Genomic DNA, 16874 nt, shown 5'->3' on the forward strand with positions numbered 1-16874 from the left:
GCGCGTAGCGTTGCAAGTTTCATAGCAGACGTGACCATGAACACCCATGGTATGCATCGCGCTCGTCAGCCCCAATTTTCCAACATGGTGAGAGGCCCGTTACGAAGCGAAGTCAAACTCGGATGGAGAACGAACGACTGTACTTGCAAGGATACATATACTATGCAGCCTGAAAAAGGCAAAAACATAAAACACCAGTTCCTTTTCGTCCTTATGACTGACGAACAGAAACAAAAAAACACTGTAGCTCAATGGTTACTATTCTAGGCTGCTGATCCGAAAGGTGCGGTTTTGATCCCGTACGCGGGTGTCACAGTTCGATGGACAGTAAATACTACAGGCTCGTTTACTGTGTGCACGTTCAAAAAAGCCCAGGTAGGCGATATTATCCGGAGCCCTTGCACTGGTGCTAGCTTCGTAATCTTATCGCAGCTCTAGCAGATTGATGCCCCTACACTATTTACTACAAATAGACCATGGTGAACGACTTCAGCACCACTCAACAATTGTCACAGCACATGCGCATGGAAGTGTACTAGTGTATAGACGTGTGCATGGTCGCGTATGTCAGTCTGCCCGCACGCTGGTATGCCCTAAATGATCGTTCATATTTGGCTTCCGTAAAGTGAAGATATGACTCTATCAGATTAAGTTCAGTCAGACTCTTTAGCAAAAGTTTTCTGGACACGGTCCCCCTAGAGATTAAAACGGCACGTAATTTCAGCATGGCATGTAAATCATTTTTTCTGTGGAGTCAAGACATGTAAGCATGTGTGTGTTTGATTCAATTTTCATTGTATTTTTTTAATAAGTGCCTATCTATAGAAACTAGCTGCAAGCTAATAAGTATGCATATCTGCAGTAAAAAATGTATTACTGTGTTATCTGTATTATATGATTGTTTTTTTTTTTTTGATGTTGTTACCTCAGAGCTGACCTGTACACTTTTTTATGTTGCACATTGTATTGGACCGTCCACTAGCCACTTTAGGCTATCGGTCCAAATAATCCCTGTAATTGCATATATCTATTCATGAAAATAAAGTTTCATTGATTGATTGATTGATTGATTGATTGATTGATTGATTGATGTTACGGATACAGCAGTAGTATTATCTCCTTAACTTTCCTGAATGCTATATGAGTACGATAGTACTACAAGCGAAAAGCGTATTTGTTTATATATTTAAAGATATGTTGGTTCTTGTGTGGGACCCCTGTGCTCCTGTTGAATAATTGCTGCCATTGTGAAAAAAAAAAGTGAAGACAGTCACAAAGCTATACAATTATTACAAATACGTGTATAGACTAAAACTTACGCACTTAGTCCCACTCGTGTGTGTGCAGTGTTCTCACTTAGGCACAAGGGGGGGGGGGGGGCACAGTGTCGTCGCAGCCTCCCACTCCTACCCATTCGCCGTTAAGAGTCCAAGCTAATGCTTCAACCAGTGGGTGAAAAAATTAAATGAAGCTGTTAAATGCTTCTCCTTGTGGCCTAACTCTGATCTCTGGCTTTCCTCTAGTAACTATGGGGAGTAAACCATGGCTTACAGTACCAGGAAACTCCAACTGCCATTATTTTTAGAAACCTGCGTGGAAATAACCCCGCTTTTAATCAATGACGCTACAGGTCCGAAGTAGGAATATTATGGAAAAAGCTTAACGGCCCCCCTCCCCCCACCCAACTTATTAGTGATAAAAGGGGAGGGGATTTAGGATCTTGCCCACCTCCTCCGTTGTCCCCAGTACTTGAATACTAACAAATTTTTCCATCATCGTCGTCCAAATGTTCCCGTGAGGAAATATCAGCTACTACACTCGTGTACTCATTTTTTTTTTCTTTCAGATATCCTCAGCTTTGGCATGTACGGAATGCCACTGATGGGTGCAGACATATGCGGCTTCAACCAGAACACAACTGTCGAGCTGTGCGCACGCTGGCACGCGCTTGGAGCATTTTATCCATTTTCAAGAAACCACAACACCGACGACGGCATTGTAAGTTTCGGCAATTGCACGACGCTAGATGTGTCATATGGTTTATATTTCGCCGTTATATTGCACGTGTTCAGAAAAATTTATTGTCACGAACATCAATAACACTCAACAGAACATTTTCTTTTTGAACATACACAAACGATGATGACAAAACAGACGTCATTTACAGGAACTACAGACGTAACATTTGACATGCACATCTGTGGCCTCCTGCGATTCCTCCTGGCAGTTTGTTTTTTGAGTCATGCACACGCAGTTTAACGCTACAACTTCAAAGAGCTCGTTTTGCGAAAATTCCGAGATCAGCGTTGGCATGGGCGTTGTTGGCTGTGATCAAAAATCAGCTTTGTCCATGAGCAAACGATTGAAATATGCAAATATACAAAATAAAATATCAATGTACGGTTGGAATGAGAATTCAAGCCAAGATTCTGCTTGTCAAGCGGGTGTTCTGCACCACAGCCCTGCCATTGCTTGAAACTTCTCCGTCTTAACGCATGTAGAGATTTTGTGGGCGCGGAGATGTTTAAGATTGCAACACTGCCCATTGGCAGTAATTAGCATGTTGCAGTAGGAAACACCAGCCCATCACTGCGTGATTTGCACCTCCCCGGGTTTCCCTCCTGTGCAACGCTGCGATTAGTGCCAGCGTCACCGTCGCCGCCAGTGTAAGAGTTAGCGCCCACTGCTTCGCATCTACACATGGTTCCCTTTAGCAAGAAATGGCGTATTTTTATGCCGTACTTATCAGTTTCACTGCTAAAATAAAACGCTAACGGCATGCATTTCGCCATCGCCAACAACCTTTCAAGATCTTTAACTGACAAAGTTTCCTAAAACGCTCTCTGTTATCTCTGTATCGTTGAAGCTTGCGCGGGTGCATATGTTTTATTTTTTATTTATTTATTTATAAATACTGCAATCCCTGATAGGGATTTTAGTAGGTGGGTTACAGTGCATAAAAAGGATACATGGTTTACAACAACTGTACAATTCAACACAGATGAAAAGGCTCTTCTTCTCGGGTACAAAAGGTTGTTACAAAAACAGAGGATTGGTATACAATGCTAATAAAGGTGGGACTCAAACAAACTTACAGAAGGCTGTAGAACTTGTGAATTCTGAAGTTTATTCCAATCGGAAATAGTTCTGGGAAAGAAGGAATACTTATAACAGTTAGTACGTGTGTGATGGGGGGTGACTGTTAGTTGGTGTCTTTGTCTGGTCGCGTACCCAGCTGAAAATGAAATCACATCTGAAAAATCTATTTTATAATGCCCCTTGATTATTTGATAGAAACACTTCAGTCGCGATAAAAGATTCTTGTGTGCTAACGACGGTAAGTCGACTCGTCGTAGAAGTTCGGTAACTGAAGTGCGCCCAAATTTGTTAAATATGTAGCCTTCTTTTGTACGTTTTCCAGCCTGCTGATGTTTGTCTTTGTGTATGGATCCCAGATAACGTCGCAATATTCTAATGCTGGTCGAACTACTGATTTGTACGCAAGTAAATTAACATTAGGAGTGGAAAGTTTCAGCGCTCGTCTAAGAAAGAAAAGCTTTCTATTCGCGGCAGCAATCACAAAATCAATGTGCTTATTCCAATTAAGATTAGTAGTTATCCATAAACCGAGGTACTTATATTGAGTTACTTCTCTCAGAGTGATTGCGTTCACAGAGTAATTAAAGACAAAAGGATTCTTTTTCTGGGTAATTCTCATGACTACAGTTTTATCGAAGTTTACAGCCATCTGCCGTTGGTCACACCACGTCATAACTTTTTGAATTGCATCGTTTAGAAGAAATTGATCTGACATGCTGCTTACTTGAGAGTAAATTACGCAATCATCTGCAAAAAGTTTCATTTACACCGGAATATTGTGAACTATATCATTAATATATACCAGAAAGAGGATGGGACCAAGCACCGAACCCTGTGGAACGCCAGAGCTAACCGTTAGCCTACAGGAGCTGCTGTTTTTAAAATGAACAAACTGTTCCCGGTCTGATAGGTATGCCAAGATCCATTTAAGTAATTGGTTGTTCCTGAAAATTTTGTCTAGTTTGAAAAGTAATTTTTGGTGTGAAACTTTATCAAAGGCTTTGGAGAAATCCATGAAAATGGCGTCGGTTTGATTGCGGTTATTTATAGAGATAGCAAAGTCATGCACTGTCTGTACCAGCTGGGTGTAGGTAGAGTATCCCTTCCGGAACCCATGTTGACAGTTGGTTAGTACACTATGTGTTTCCAGAAATTCAGATACGTGATTGTGTATAATGTGTTCTAGTAATTTGCAGCAAGTTGATGTTAAAGAAATTGGACGGTAGTTACTAATCATATGCTTGGGTCCTGTCTTATGCAATGGCTTCACTCTGGCGCTGATTATGAGCGAAATGTCTTTCTTCGCAGGACCAAGATCCTGTCAGCCTCGGTGAACTTGTGGTACGAAGTGCATCAGCGAACTTGGATATTCGTTATAAGTTGATTCCTTACTTATACACGCTGTTCTACAGGAGCCACGTCTATGGAGAGACGGTCGCCCGGCCCCTATTCTTTGAGTGAGTGTCTTTGTGCATGCCTTTTGCGTTTATTTCTTGTGTATCTGTAAGTTTTGGTACAATATTCTTTCAGCAATAAAGACGATGGATGGATTAGACCAGGAGCCTCAATGTCCCCTCAGCTGGCTGTCATAGTTCCGAAATTTAGACACGTGAGGGCCGGCACAGCGATGATGATGAGAGGGGCCGTTAGGGGGGGCGGGTTGTGATACGTTATGTAAAGTTGGCATTTGAAAGGACGCCTTTTTCATATTCCATCTATGTGTCACTGGTATTTCATCAGCTTTCGAAAAAAGCATGGATACTGATTTCGAGAATAAGTAAAATCTGGACTAAAATCAGAAAAGCTTTGCATTGCCTAGAGGGTGCTTAAGATTTCGGGCGCCCAAGCGAAACTGCGTCACGTCAAATATTTATATAATATCACTGCTTTGAGTAATTATTACAAAACGATTTTCGCATTAATGTCAAGGCACTACTCTTTCATGCATTTGTGTTTTGATTTTCTTTATTTTTCGCATCGGCAAAAAAGTGCAATATGGTGCATGTTTAATGTTTTTTTAAAGCACGAACATTTGAGCCAGTAATGTATTTACGTTTCCAGTTTTATTCGTTCCCATAATAAATGATCAAATTGCTTCGGAAGCAAATGAATCTAAATTGTTGCCAAACATTGTGGCAAAGTTAGAAAAAACAGCATTTTGACTCATATTGCGGCTTAATTATTGCAATGTAGCGTCTAAGGCAGCTTGTGGGAAAGCTGCTCAGCACAAAAAAGTGTAACCTCAGCGCACCCGGAGTAGATGAGGATCAGCGCAACTACATTCCAGTGGGCTGTGTCTTCAACTTTTTGACGCTGGTCAATTTAATAAAGGATTACTAACTAGTCCAATCCCACACTTAGGTATTACTAGTATGCCAGTTGCCACAATACTTTTGGAACGTGTACATTGGTACTCACTAAAATGAGTCACGCCTTGAAAGGTTAGTGGTGCTTACTTTGTGATTTGCGTACATTTAGACTTCTTTGGTTGGTACTCATGCTGTAGCTCGGAAGAACAGGTATTCTATAGTGAGAATTTTGAGGCACAAACGTGGTTGACACGCTTACACTATTCGTTTGCGTGCAGATTCCCGGATGACCCCAACACTTACGACATTGACGAACAGTTCATGTGGGGATCAGCGTTTCTGTTCAATCCGGCACTGTACCAGGTAGGCTTGTTCCTTACATCAGTTTGTAATATCGCGCAAACCGCGCACGCGTCAGCAAGGTGTCAAGAAAAAAAAACGGTGCTTGTTTTCGCATGTTTAGAACCATAAGCGTGCGCAGGGTTCTCCATCGGGGAGGGGGCAGCGAAGATTTGTTAGAGCACGCCTCTCCCGAACAAATCATTGTATGAGGCAAGTAGCTTTACTGCCTCCACCCTCCTTCCGTGCGCACGAGAACGTCTGAAGTTGCATTGCTGATCCCACACCGCCACAACAAAAAAAGTATAGTTATATGGGAAGCTCTCAGGAAATAAGAAGTTTTCTAGTTGGAAGCAATAAATTAGATAAAATGAGCGAGGAATTTAGTTGACCCCAAATGCTAGCTATTAAAAACAGCCTATGAGAATGGAAAGGCGATGGAGTGCAACAGAATTAAGCTGACTGACTTACGTAACATGTCGAATGGGCTGAGCAGTGATGGTTGGGAAGGGCTGAGCTCTGGCTAAACCAAGTGGTTAAGACCTGCACAACAATATCCCATGCAGATGTCCTGAGAACGTTGACGAGCAACAATAACCAGAGTGTGATCATCCATGTACGAAATTATTGACGCTGCAAGAACCAGCATAAGCGCCTGGCTCGGAACGTTACCAGTATCGTGCTGCTTGCATGAATGGGAAGTTCTTTGAGCTCATTTACGTGTTCAAATACAGTTGCAATGAAATGCAGCTTTAACTTTGTCTTTTGGTAGGACATGCTCCGCCGCGGTGTTCTAGTGGCTGAGGTACTCGGCTGCTCACCTGCAGGTCGCGGGATCGAATCCCGGCTGCGGCGGCTGCATTTCCGATGAAGGCAGAAATGTAGGCCCCTGTGCTCCAATTCGGGTGCACGTTGAAGAACCCCAGGTGGTCGACATTTCCGGAGCCCTCCGCTACGGCGTCTCTCATAATCATGTGGTGGTTTTGGGTCGTTAAACCCCATATATCATCATCATATGGTAGGACATGTGCACCAAGTTCAGACGAACACAGAAAAAAGGAAGTAGACAGAAAGAGCGGAAACGACTAAAGGGTTTATTTGTTCTTGAATAAGTTTCTCCAAATGTCATTGGTAAAGGTGTTAAGGAGAGAAAGCAAACAATTTATGTTTACTTCATATTAAGCACAACATGCTCAGGAAATAGCCGTCTGCCTTATATGAGGTTAACTGAAGTGTAGCTTACGCAATCATCACCCTTCTATTTAGTGATGAAAGCTTCTAACTGTTCGCGCCCCACTATCGTACAGCTATTTCCTAAAAGCATTATCATTTTGAGCAAAAGCTCGCATCCTAAGTACGTGCCACAGTGAGCGGGTGGGTGCTCTCCTTCTACTGACAAGGCATGCTCCATGGCGTGCTCATTCGCACAGCCTACGTTGGTCCGACGTTGGTCCCACGTAGGACCTTCCAGAGAGCGGCAGTTCATACAAACTTTTTCGGGGAACATTCGGCATATAGCTTTCAGCATGCTTGGTTCCGCAACAATTTTGCTTAGAGATTTCTTTGCGCCAAACCATAATCCAGCAAGATTTATATAAGAAGCAAGAACTGCATGCACGCAACGCCTATATATTTGCCTCATCTTTACGCGAAGGTGCTTTATGCCGCTGTACACCAAGACTTCAGTGACGTACTTCTGGCCCGGATATGACGTAGAAAAACTGGACCCGATCAGATGGCAAAGAAAAAGTTCCGCCAAAGGGAGCCAAACCATGAACTCTCGGTTCACGACAACAGACGCCGGGCACTTGTGCCATGGCCACTTTTTTATTAATGCAATGTTAATATATTACATACACATACACATGTGCCCCACTTCCTTCGCCAATGTGAATTAGCCATGGTCACACAAACACGTGTTTTATATCTGCCACTCGTCTCTGACACTGCACTACAATACATAATAAGTACACTATAACAATGGATCAACACTATATACAATATATACAGCCCAGGAGTGGAGGCCGACTGGGAAATTCTTGTAGAGCGTTTTGCGCGTCATCTGCCTATTGCGCGCTGCCCCCGGAGCTCTTCGGGGTGTTGTCGTCGTTTGCAAACTGTAAAGTGATGTAATGCATCGTGATGCACGATCGTGGCTCCCACGAATAGCATCTGACACATGTCCTTGCTACGAGTGTGTCCCATTCGGCGCGTTTCCTATAGGCGAAGAAAAATTTTGGCGACGCCTTCAACACCGCGAGGAGGCGACTTTAGCCCAAGCGTCAACTTCGCTCGTATACCTTCAAAGAATAATAGCGCGATGAAAACGAGGACGAGAGAAAGTAAGATACTCGCCACGGTGGTCTAGTGGCTAAAGCAGTTTTATGCTGAGCCGCAGGTCACGGGATCAAATACCGGCCGCGGCTGCCGTATTTTTGATGGTGACGAAAATACTTGAGGCTCACGCGCTTAGATTTTGGGGAACGTTAAAGAACCCCAGATGGTCGAAATATCTGAAGACCTCCACTACGGCGTCTCTCATAATCGTATGGTGGCTTTGGGTCGTGAAACCCAAACACTTTATTATTATTATTATTATTATTATTATTATTATTATTATTATTATTATTATTATTATTATTATTATTATTATTATTATTATTATTATTATTATTATTATTATTATTATTATTATTATTATTATTATTATTATTATTATTATTATTATTATTAGGGGGAAAGGCAAACTACAGCGCCGATCTCGTCCTCGTTTTTTTAATATTCGTACAGGATGGAAACACACCGACTCACCCCATTTATTGCTTTTATGTCGCCCGATATCACCCATCCATATTCAAACAGCTCTGCGACGCGCGCCTGCCTCACCTGACTGTAACAGCGTCCCCACGACGACAGAAATTGCGGTCAGGAAACAAGGGACACCCGATGCGCGTTGCGTTCCCTTCTAGTCCTGCTGTGAGATTCAGTAACTATTCAACATGTCGCCAGTAAACGACCTCAGCTCAACTGCCGTGTCTAATCAGCGACGCTCCTCTTACTGTGGCACTCATTTTTCGGGGCGAAGCTCCTTATTGTCTAGGGCAGTCCATCCCTCCAGCGTAGCCAGCACAGCATCTCCATCCACAGACAGACAGACAGACAGACAAGCAGACATATTGATTGATTGATTGATTGATTGATTGATTGATGTGGGAAGTTTAACTTCCCAAAATCACCATATAATTATGGGAGACGCCGTAGTGGAGGGCTCCGAAAATTTAGACCACCTGGGGTTCTTTAACGTGCACCCAAGTTTGAGCACACGTGCCTACAGCATTTTCGCCTCCATCGAAAATGCGACCACCGCCGCCGGGATTCGATCCCGCGACTTGCGGGTCAGCAGCCGAGTACGTTAGCCACTAGACCATCGCGGCGGGGCAAAGAAACACAGACGGATGGATGCTTCACCCCACTTATCATTCACTCCATGGATATGCTGTAATTTTCTTGACAAGGTTCTCACCCGTAACTACCACAGCTACTCCAAGTGTTTGTTTAATTATTGATAATGAATATGAGTGGTCGGGAATGCCAGGTATGACCAACCGTCAACGCGGTTGAATCCAAGTTGAACAATGCTATAGCTGCCAAACAATTATATACATTGTGCAAGCTCTGTTCAATGTTCCCTGAACAATCAACTACTTCTATAAGGACACGTTTTACTTTCGTGTTATACCAATTCCTACAATGGAGAGATTATTCCTCCCCCCACCCCCATTTTTTTTGACACGTTAAAGCTGACCTTCTGTAGAATATATGGCACAACAATGGGCTTCTTCGGCGGGCACTCGGTGCTGCCACCACGTCTTCCTTCGTTTTCTATCTTTTAAGGAAGGTTATCAAGCACTGCTGCAATTACCTCACATGGGAGTCCGGCTACAAGAAGCCTGAAAACTTCATTATCAAAACTGGCATGCATTGAACGCGGACAAGATTTAGGTAGTGCGGAATGAAAGTACGAGCTTGCAATTCCATTTTTACAATGTTTGAACGCGCAGAATCAAACGGCATAAACTCTTCCTGCGCTCGTGGAGCATATTTGCAGCAAAAATACAGTCTTTCGATTCGCAATACAATATCTAGGAATTGTAATGAAACGTTGGAAGAGATCTCGTGTGCGAATTTCAAACCTTTCTCATAAAGCCTGCAAAAGGTTCAAAATACCGCTGACTGAACCCATGTAAGTCAGGGTCCTCTGTCGGAATGAAAGTATTAAAATATCATCGGTGGATCTGAAGGTTCTAAGTACTCCTTTATTCGAAAATGAAAGCCCTGTAGTGAGCGGTCAATGATGGTCAAAAATGAGTCACATAAAACCAGGCAACAAACGTGCCCTGATTCCTTTGCGTTGACGGTAGATATCTTCATCAAAGAAATAAATATATACTTAAAGCCAAAGTTTTGCTAATGCATAAAGCTGCCGACTGACACTTGTGTAATGTTTTGAAACGTAATTGCACCATTAATTTCAATGCGTTTTCTGCCCGCTACACAATGTTCACTGTTAACACCGAATAGAACAAGTCCTTCATACCAATGGAAAAAGGCATAGCGTATAAGTGCCCTGGTACTAAAAAAACTCACTAGTTCGCTAGAGTACGTTGTAGGAAATGCATCATGAGCATGCAGGGCACTCAGATGCGCTTGCAGAAACTGGATAATTAGGCACTGCCATAACCCGTCCTCGCTGACAATCGTTGTAAGAGTGTTTTGTATTTTTAAGAATAGTTTATATTTTAAGAATAGTTTGTATTGTTAAAAACAGTTTGTATGCCTCGAAGAACCAGGGAATGAGTTTCCTTTTTTTTTTTCGTTCTTTGATGCTTTTATCAATGATATTGTGCACTTGCTGCTTGTCTGCGTGACTCCTTACCCGGATTGGATGCTCTCTACACAGGGACAAACAGAGGTGAAGGCTTACGTGCCCGCTGGGCTTTGGTACGATGCAATCCACAACGAACCCATGGAAGTCGAGAATGGCACTTACAAGACCTTCCCCGCTGCTTTGGGGGACACAATGAGCATCCTCGTTCGTGGCGGCCACATTTTCCCCCTTGCATCGAGTATAGTCACCACAACAGATCAGTAAGAACATTCCACAAACCTATCGTATTGCTTATCTAGTTGCTTATTTCTTACCGGTCTGCAATGACTTGCATCTTACCGGTACTTACGTATACGGAGCAGAAACCTGGAGGCTTACAAATAGCGTTCAACCTAAACTGAGCAGGAGGCAGATATTGATGTAAAGAAAAATGATGTGTAACCTAAATAAACAAGGAGAGAGAAGAGTGGGCCAGGAAACAAACCGAGGTTAATATGATAGTTAAAATGAAGAAATGAACATAGGCCAGGCCCCTAGTGCGTCGGCAGGATAACCGCTGGTTATTAAGGATAACTGATTGTATTCAAACAGAAGGCAAACACGTGAGGGGGAAACACAAAATTGGGCGAGCACATAAGATGAAGTTTTCAGGTATAACATGACAACAAAGCCCAGGACCAGGTTGATTGGTGGAACATGAAAGGGGCCTTTGCCCTGCTGTGAACATCGTCAGACTGATTCTGGTGATAGCGATGATGATGAATTGCTCATTTCAATCATTTTATCTAATAGCTTTATTTCAGTTTTGGCCTAATATATTTGTGAGCGCCAACCAATGAGATTGCCCCAACCTCCTTGACGCCACCTGAACGAAACTTATACCGGACGTTGAGAGATTGCAATGCCTTACTCATTGATTCCTGGCCCTGGCGATATGTAGCATATCTTTATTCGATTGTATTCTACAGACTGTATGAATCATGCTGCTGGCTTACTTAAGCTGTACGAGGCATCTTAACAATGATTTCATCTTTGAAAATGGCTGTTTTTTTTTTCAGGCGCCAGAAGCCCGTGTATTTCAGTGCAGCCCTTGACAAGGATGGTACTGCACAAGGAGAACTATTTTGGGATGACGGAGACTCCTTAGGTAAATTGGCGTGACTTCTTAGCGATACGTTTTAGTGTGATTGGTGTTCATTGCGTCATGGTTAGTCTTGGTGTGTATCATCATATAATCAATATACACAATAGCCGAAGAGAACACATCTAACAACAGTATGAAATCTAGTTACGTTACCTCATAATCACCTCTCACAGCGTTAGAGTAAACGGTAGATTGTAAGTAGATGTTTAGTGCGTAAGCTCAACCGGTAACATATGGTTCTGGGCATTGATACTTTTCCATTATATACCAATCTTTATTCTTTCTTATAGCACGTGTATAAATCCGATGGATAGCCGCCCATGTACGCAAATAGGAATCACCTGAACATATTAACATAACATGCAAGAATACCAACATGAGGTACTCGTAAACTACCGGAAGTGAAAAACGTCTTGGTTTTATTGGCTTTTATCTTGATCAGAGTCTTGTTTTAGTTATCTTCAAACCACTGAAAGTGTTTCTTTCTACAATAACGTAAAAAAAGAGAAAGGAAAGTCAGGTTGTGGCCACAAGAATGAAGCAATCAATGCGACAGCAACGAATTGGAATGTCTCGCCTAAATAATAGCAAGCAGCTGGCAAATTGCAGCGCTCTGCTCTGAAACAAAAGCTCGAAATTACCACTCACAGGACAAGCGTGAACTAAGAACAAAAAGTAGATATGTCGTAGTTAAAAGTAGTTAAAAGTAGCAATTTTCCGTCACTTATACGAGACTAGCACCAACTAGCCCAAATGAATGCTTTAATGCGCTGCGTTTGAACAACGTACTCCTTTCGCAAACGGGGCTGCTGCAGCGAAAGAAGTCACTTTCGTGCACTCTGTAACTTCAATGAAGCCTTTCCGGTGCAAGTGTAAAATGAACGAAAAATCGAAGGGTATCGTTGTATACTTCAAACTGTGTTCAGAAAAAGCCTGAGGCTATTCGACTGACTAGGCCGTGTCCCCCATTTTTTTTTACTCCCCCAATAGAATGGCACACAAACGGATTGTGTGTGTCTTTTCTTTTTAATTTTTTTCCGTGAATCACACGGAGACTATATAATCCGCCTCCGTTGCTCATGCGTTTGTTTTCTCGCTCTTTTGCATGGTCATTGCGCACTACGCAGACGCTATCTGCATTCCACGTGTCACGAATCTCACTTATCCTCCCGCCTTTAGGGGGAGAGGCCACAGCTTGTACAAGGCCAGGCAGCCGGACGTATGCAGTCACTGCGAGTATGAGACGAATACGTATACGCAATGCTTTGCGTACACTATCCGTCGCGGTCACTGCTACTGCGCACGTGTCATAACGCTGGCCGCCGTTAGCGTTTGCGCTCCGCCCGCAGAAAATCTGAAATATCGTGTGGCCCCCAAAGTACCTTTGCAGCGACTTGAGCGTGCGTTAGCGGGAGACAAACGCTATTTGAAAACTTATAGGACTTCGACATACAAACGCTACACCCGCAATGCCCGCTAAGTTAGCGTGTGTTATCAGAAAACTCCTTGCTTTCGCCTTTAAAAATGCCGCCATTACGAGGTAAGCATGCATGCACACTGTTTAAAGCGCGACCTTCGCGCCATCTCACTGGTAATACGGAAAAAACGATGAAATGCTCCGAGATCGGCTTACCACCAGTAGTAATTCTAATAGCCTGCCATTAGTATAGACATGCTGAAGGACGTGCGTTTCCGTGGCCGTCTAACGGCGCGCACTGAAACTAGCCGAGAGTGTCCATGTAATTGCTATAGTAATAAAATAAGGCGTTATACGTGCATTCAGTTGTTCTGCTCGGACCTATATACTGCAGTTGCCAACGTGCTATGCTCTTGAAAACTAGTGACTCCAGCCACTCAGCATTGTCGAACCGCATGCGAATAAAGAATCTGTCTGGGCCAGTCGGTTGTTCATACCAAACAATGCACAGTGAGGGAAATTAAACGCTTGTTTTTGTGTTGGTTTTTCGTCACCATGCTTTTCCATGCTGTTTCACCTGAACGCGTACTGACACGATTTTTGATAGTACTATCCGTGGTTTTACGTCCCAAAACAATCACAGTGTAACAAGTGTAACAGCCTCACAACAAGGATGTTCTATTCTCACTATTTATTAAGGGGCGAACGTGTGCCCAAAGCGAACGACGCACAGCAATTAAGAAGACCCGATGGTCGGTAGCCCTCGCGAGCTTCTGCCTTGAGCACCCTCGTTTTTCTCTTTTTCATGAACGCTGGCCGCTCGGTGGAATCTCGTACCCACGCAGTGCTGGCTCGTGCATGGCGGCTGGCTTCGCCGCTCGTAGTTGTGCCGTCAGCGTTTCTCTTCGTTCACGACGTCCGCGTTGTGCGGAGCATTGGCAATTTTTTGTGGAAATGTGATTATGAGAGACGCCGCAGTGTAGGGCTCCGGAAATTTTGACTATCTGATGTTTTTTAACGTGCATTGACATCGCACAGTGCCCGGACCTCTAGTGTCTCACCTGCGTCGAAACGCGATCTCCGAGGCCAAGGTCAAGCCCGCAACCTTTGGGTCAGAAACGGAACACCGTAGCCACTGATCCACTGTGGCGGACTGACACAATTTTGACATGCCGCAAAAGTAACTTTTTTCGTTTTCTTGGTATGCAGTGCTGACACTCTCCGCACACGAAGTCAGCCAGCACGTATGAAACATTTTATTTTTGAAGATTTTGTCATTGAGATTATGTCCACTGCGGTGAGGCTGGCCTGCTCGACTGGCCTGCTGACCACGCGCAGGCCAGTTTTACCGCAGTGGACATCATCTCGACGAGTCGACATAGTTCCACTGAGTTTGCGGCGTCCTGCATGCAGGCTGAATCACAGAAATCACTGTAAAGGTCGCTGGAGATCATGCACTGATTGTTGGTTACGTGCAACACGAGCAGATGGCAAATTTGCCCCTATAGTACGTCGCAAACTGATGTTGCCCTGTGACGTCACACTGCCACGGAGATGCCGCCCCCTCGCTTTCCGAACCGAAAGCACGTCTTTTTTTTTTCCTTTTTAAATAAGGGCATTAAACATCTTTTCCCAGGAGGCACCACCGCACTTCTCGAGTTCTCGACACCCGAGTTCTTACTTAGAGCAACACTCCTAAATTATTTAAAATTTGTGTCAGTCCTCCTTGAAGAACGGCATGTGTTTCGTTAGCTTTTATAATCAGAGTTTGGCGCATCAGTATCATAGACGTGGTGTGCACAGTGGGGCAAGGAAAGCCCCCCCCCCCCCTCCTTTAAAAGTAATCTGAAAGAGGGCACCTAGTGAGCCGCACACCATTATTCTTCGCGTCTGGTGTTAGTTGATCTCTTGCTCCGTGCCAACGAACCATACTTCAATGGTGGATCGAGAGATGGTTCGCGCGCGCCACGGGAAACGGGAAGGCCATGCCTCGGCTATGCAGATGCTGCTCGGAAGATTGCCACACGTTCAATGCAGTTCAATTACACTCTATTAAATCACATGGCCTGATTGCCAATTAATAATTGCATAATAAAGAGCATGGCATACTTCAAACAGCACGCTTAGTACACTGTCACATGCAGAATAGTCATTCACTTATTATACGCCCTCATCACCAACTAACAATTGCATATTGATGTTACAATATATTTTGAGCACATCCACGTGAACAATGTCGGTAGCATTGCTTCGTTATTAATGAACCTGTTGTTCTTGCACGTTTCGCAAAAAAAGTTAGAAAATGTTTTCATGTTCCCCAAAAATAGTTTTTCAAATCGATGTTTCAGATACGATTGAAAATGGGAAGTACAACCTGTACAAGTTTTATACCGACTGGAATCTAAATGTAAGTGCACACTGATCTCCGAAACATGAGGGAGCAACCGCGTACAAACAATCTTTTTTTTTATCTTCCGATTTTCACAGATTGTCTTTTCCTTATCCCGCGTGGTGACTGGATTCACAGAACAACCTATAGTGGATATTGTTATGGTGAGCGGTGTTCCACAAGCGCCAACCAACGTTACCATGGGAACTGAAAGCCTGTACTTCGAATTTAGGAACAAGGTAAACTCTTGAGTCTCCATACAATGTCTGAGAAATTTCGGCTCGGTGTATATAACGGCCCAGCTTGGGTTCACACGCGAGCGACAGTTAAGCGCCTTTGCAGAGCGTATCCATCTGTGCAGGTCAGCACTTCAAATGACAACTTTTCTAGCTTAACTGACATTTTTTTGTTTCAGCACGAGGCACACTAACATATATATGTATATGTATATATACCAAAAACAAAAGTGATGCTGGGTCCGGGTAAGATTATCCGTAGGGAAGAAGACGCGCGTACGAAGTGATTTTATTGGCGTTTCGGCCGCGAGTCCGGCCTTCATCAGAATACTGTTTATGGCACGAGTGCTATTTATATACATGTGCATATCAATAAGATACAAATATGAAAACCGACATGAAAGGCGATATATGGGCATATATATATGCAAGTCACACAATTTGAAGGGCACCTGATACACGAGTAAAAAGATATTGTTTCCATGCAAGAGCACGTGACGAGCACGTTGTTTACAAATAAAAGATAAAACGCATAAAAGATAAAGCACATAACATGAAGAGTAGTCCGACCGGTAATAGCAAGGGGGAAAAGAAGAAAAATAATAAAAATAATAACAAAAAATCACAAAGACGTTACAAAGCTGCTACGTAATCAACCGATACAGACAATGTAGTGCGACTTGCTGAGCAAGGTTGAAAAAAGGTGGACAGGGTGATACAGGTTACGCAGATAGGCAACTAAGTTTTCCTTCGTTTTCATTTAGACCAGGTGCGACGGCGTCGAACTTATAGATGAGGAATGATTCACGGGCTTCTCTATCATAATTTTTCGGAAACCAGATTCTAGTAATGTGCCCTGTAGATTTTCAAAAGAGTGGTCAGGGAGGTGAACGTGTCTTGAAATGGGCAAGCGGGGCAAGGTGCTAGCATGATATTTATGGTTGTTAAAACGCAGTCTAAAAGACCCTTCTGTTAGATCAATGTACTGTATTTCACATAGCGCACATTCTATCCTGTATATCACGTTCTTAGAATCGCAGTCAACATTGCCTT

General features: G+C 43.4%; 1 protein-coding gene across 1 annotated transcript in view; it reads left to right on the plus strand.

Annotated features, from left to right (window-relative positions):
* Nucleotides 1-16874, plus strand: part of LOC119177892 (lysosomal alpha-glucosidase) — a 74071-nt gene that overhangs the window by 56314 nt on the left and 883 nt on the right. Inside the window, exons 13-19 of the mRNA XM_075882241.1 lie at nt 1847-1998; nt 4408-4556; nt 5687-5771; nt 10708-10895; nt 11694-11782; nt 15545-15603; nt 15684-15824. Of these exons, the coding sequence (XP_075738356.1) occupies nt 1847-1998; nt 4408-4556; nt 5687-5771; nt 10708-10895; nt 11694-11782; nt 15545-15603; nt 15684-15824 (863 nt within the window). The remainder of the gene's footprint in view (nt 1-1846; nt 1999-4407; nt 4557-5686; nt 5772-10707; nt 10896-11693; nt 11783-15544; nt 15604-15683; nt 15825-16874) is intronic.

The sequence above is a fragment of the Rhipicephalus microplus genome, chromosome 2, assembly GCF_043290135.1.
Source record: "Rhipicephalus microplus isolate Deutch F79 chromosome 2, USDA_Rmic, whole genome shotgun sequence".
Classification (NCBI taxonomy): domain Eukaryota; kingdom Metazoa; phylum Arthropoda; class Arachnida; order Ixodida; family Ixodidae; genus Rhipicephalus; species Rhipicephalus microplus.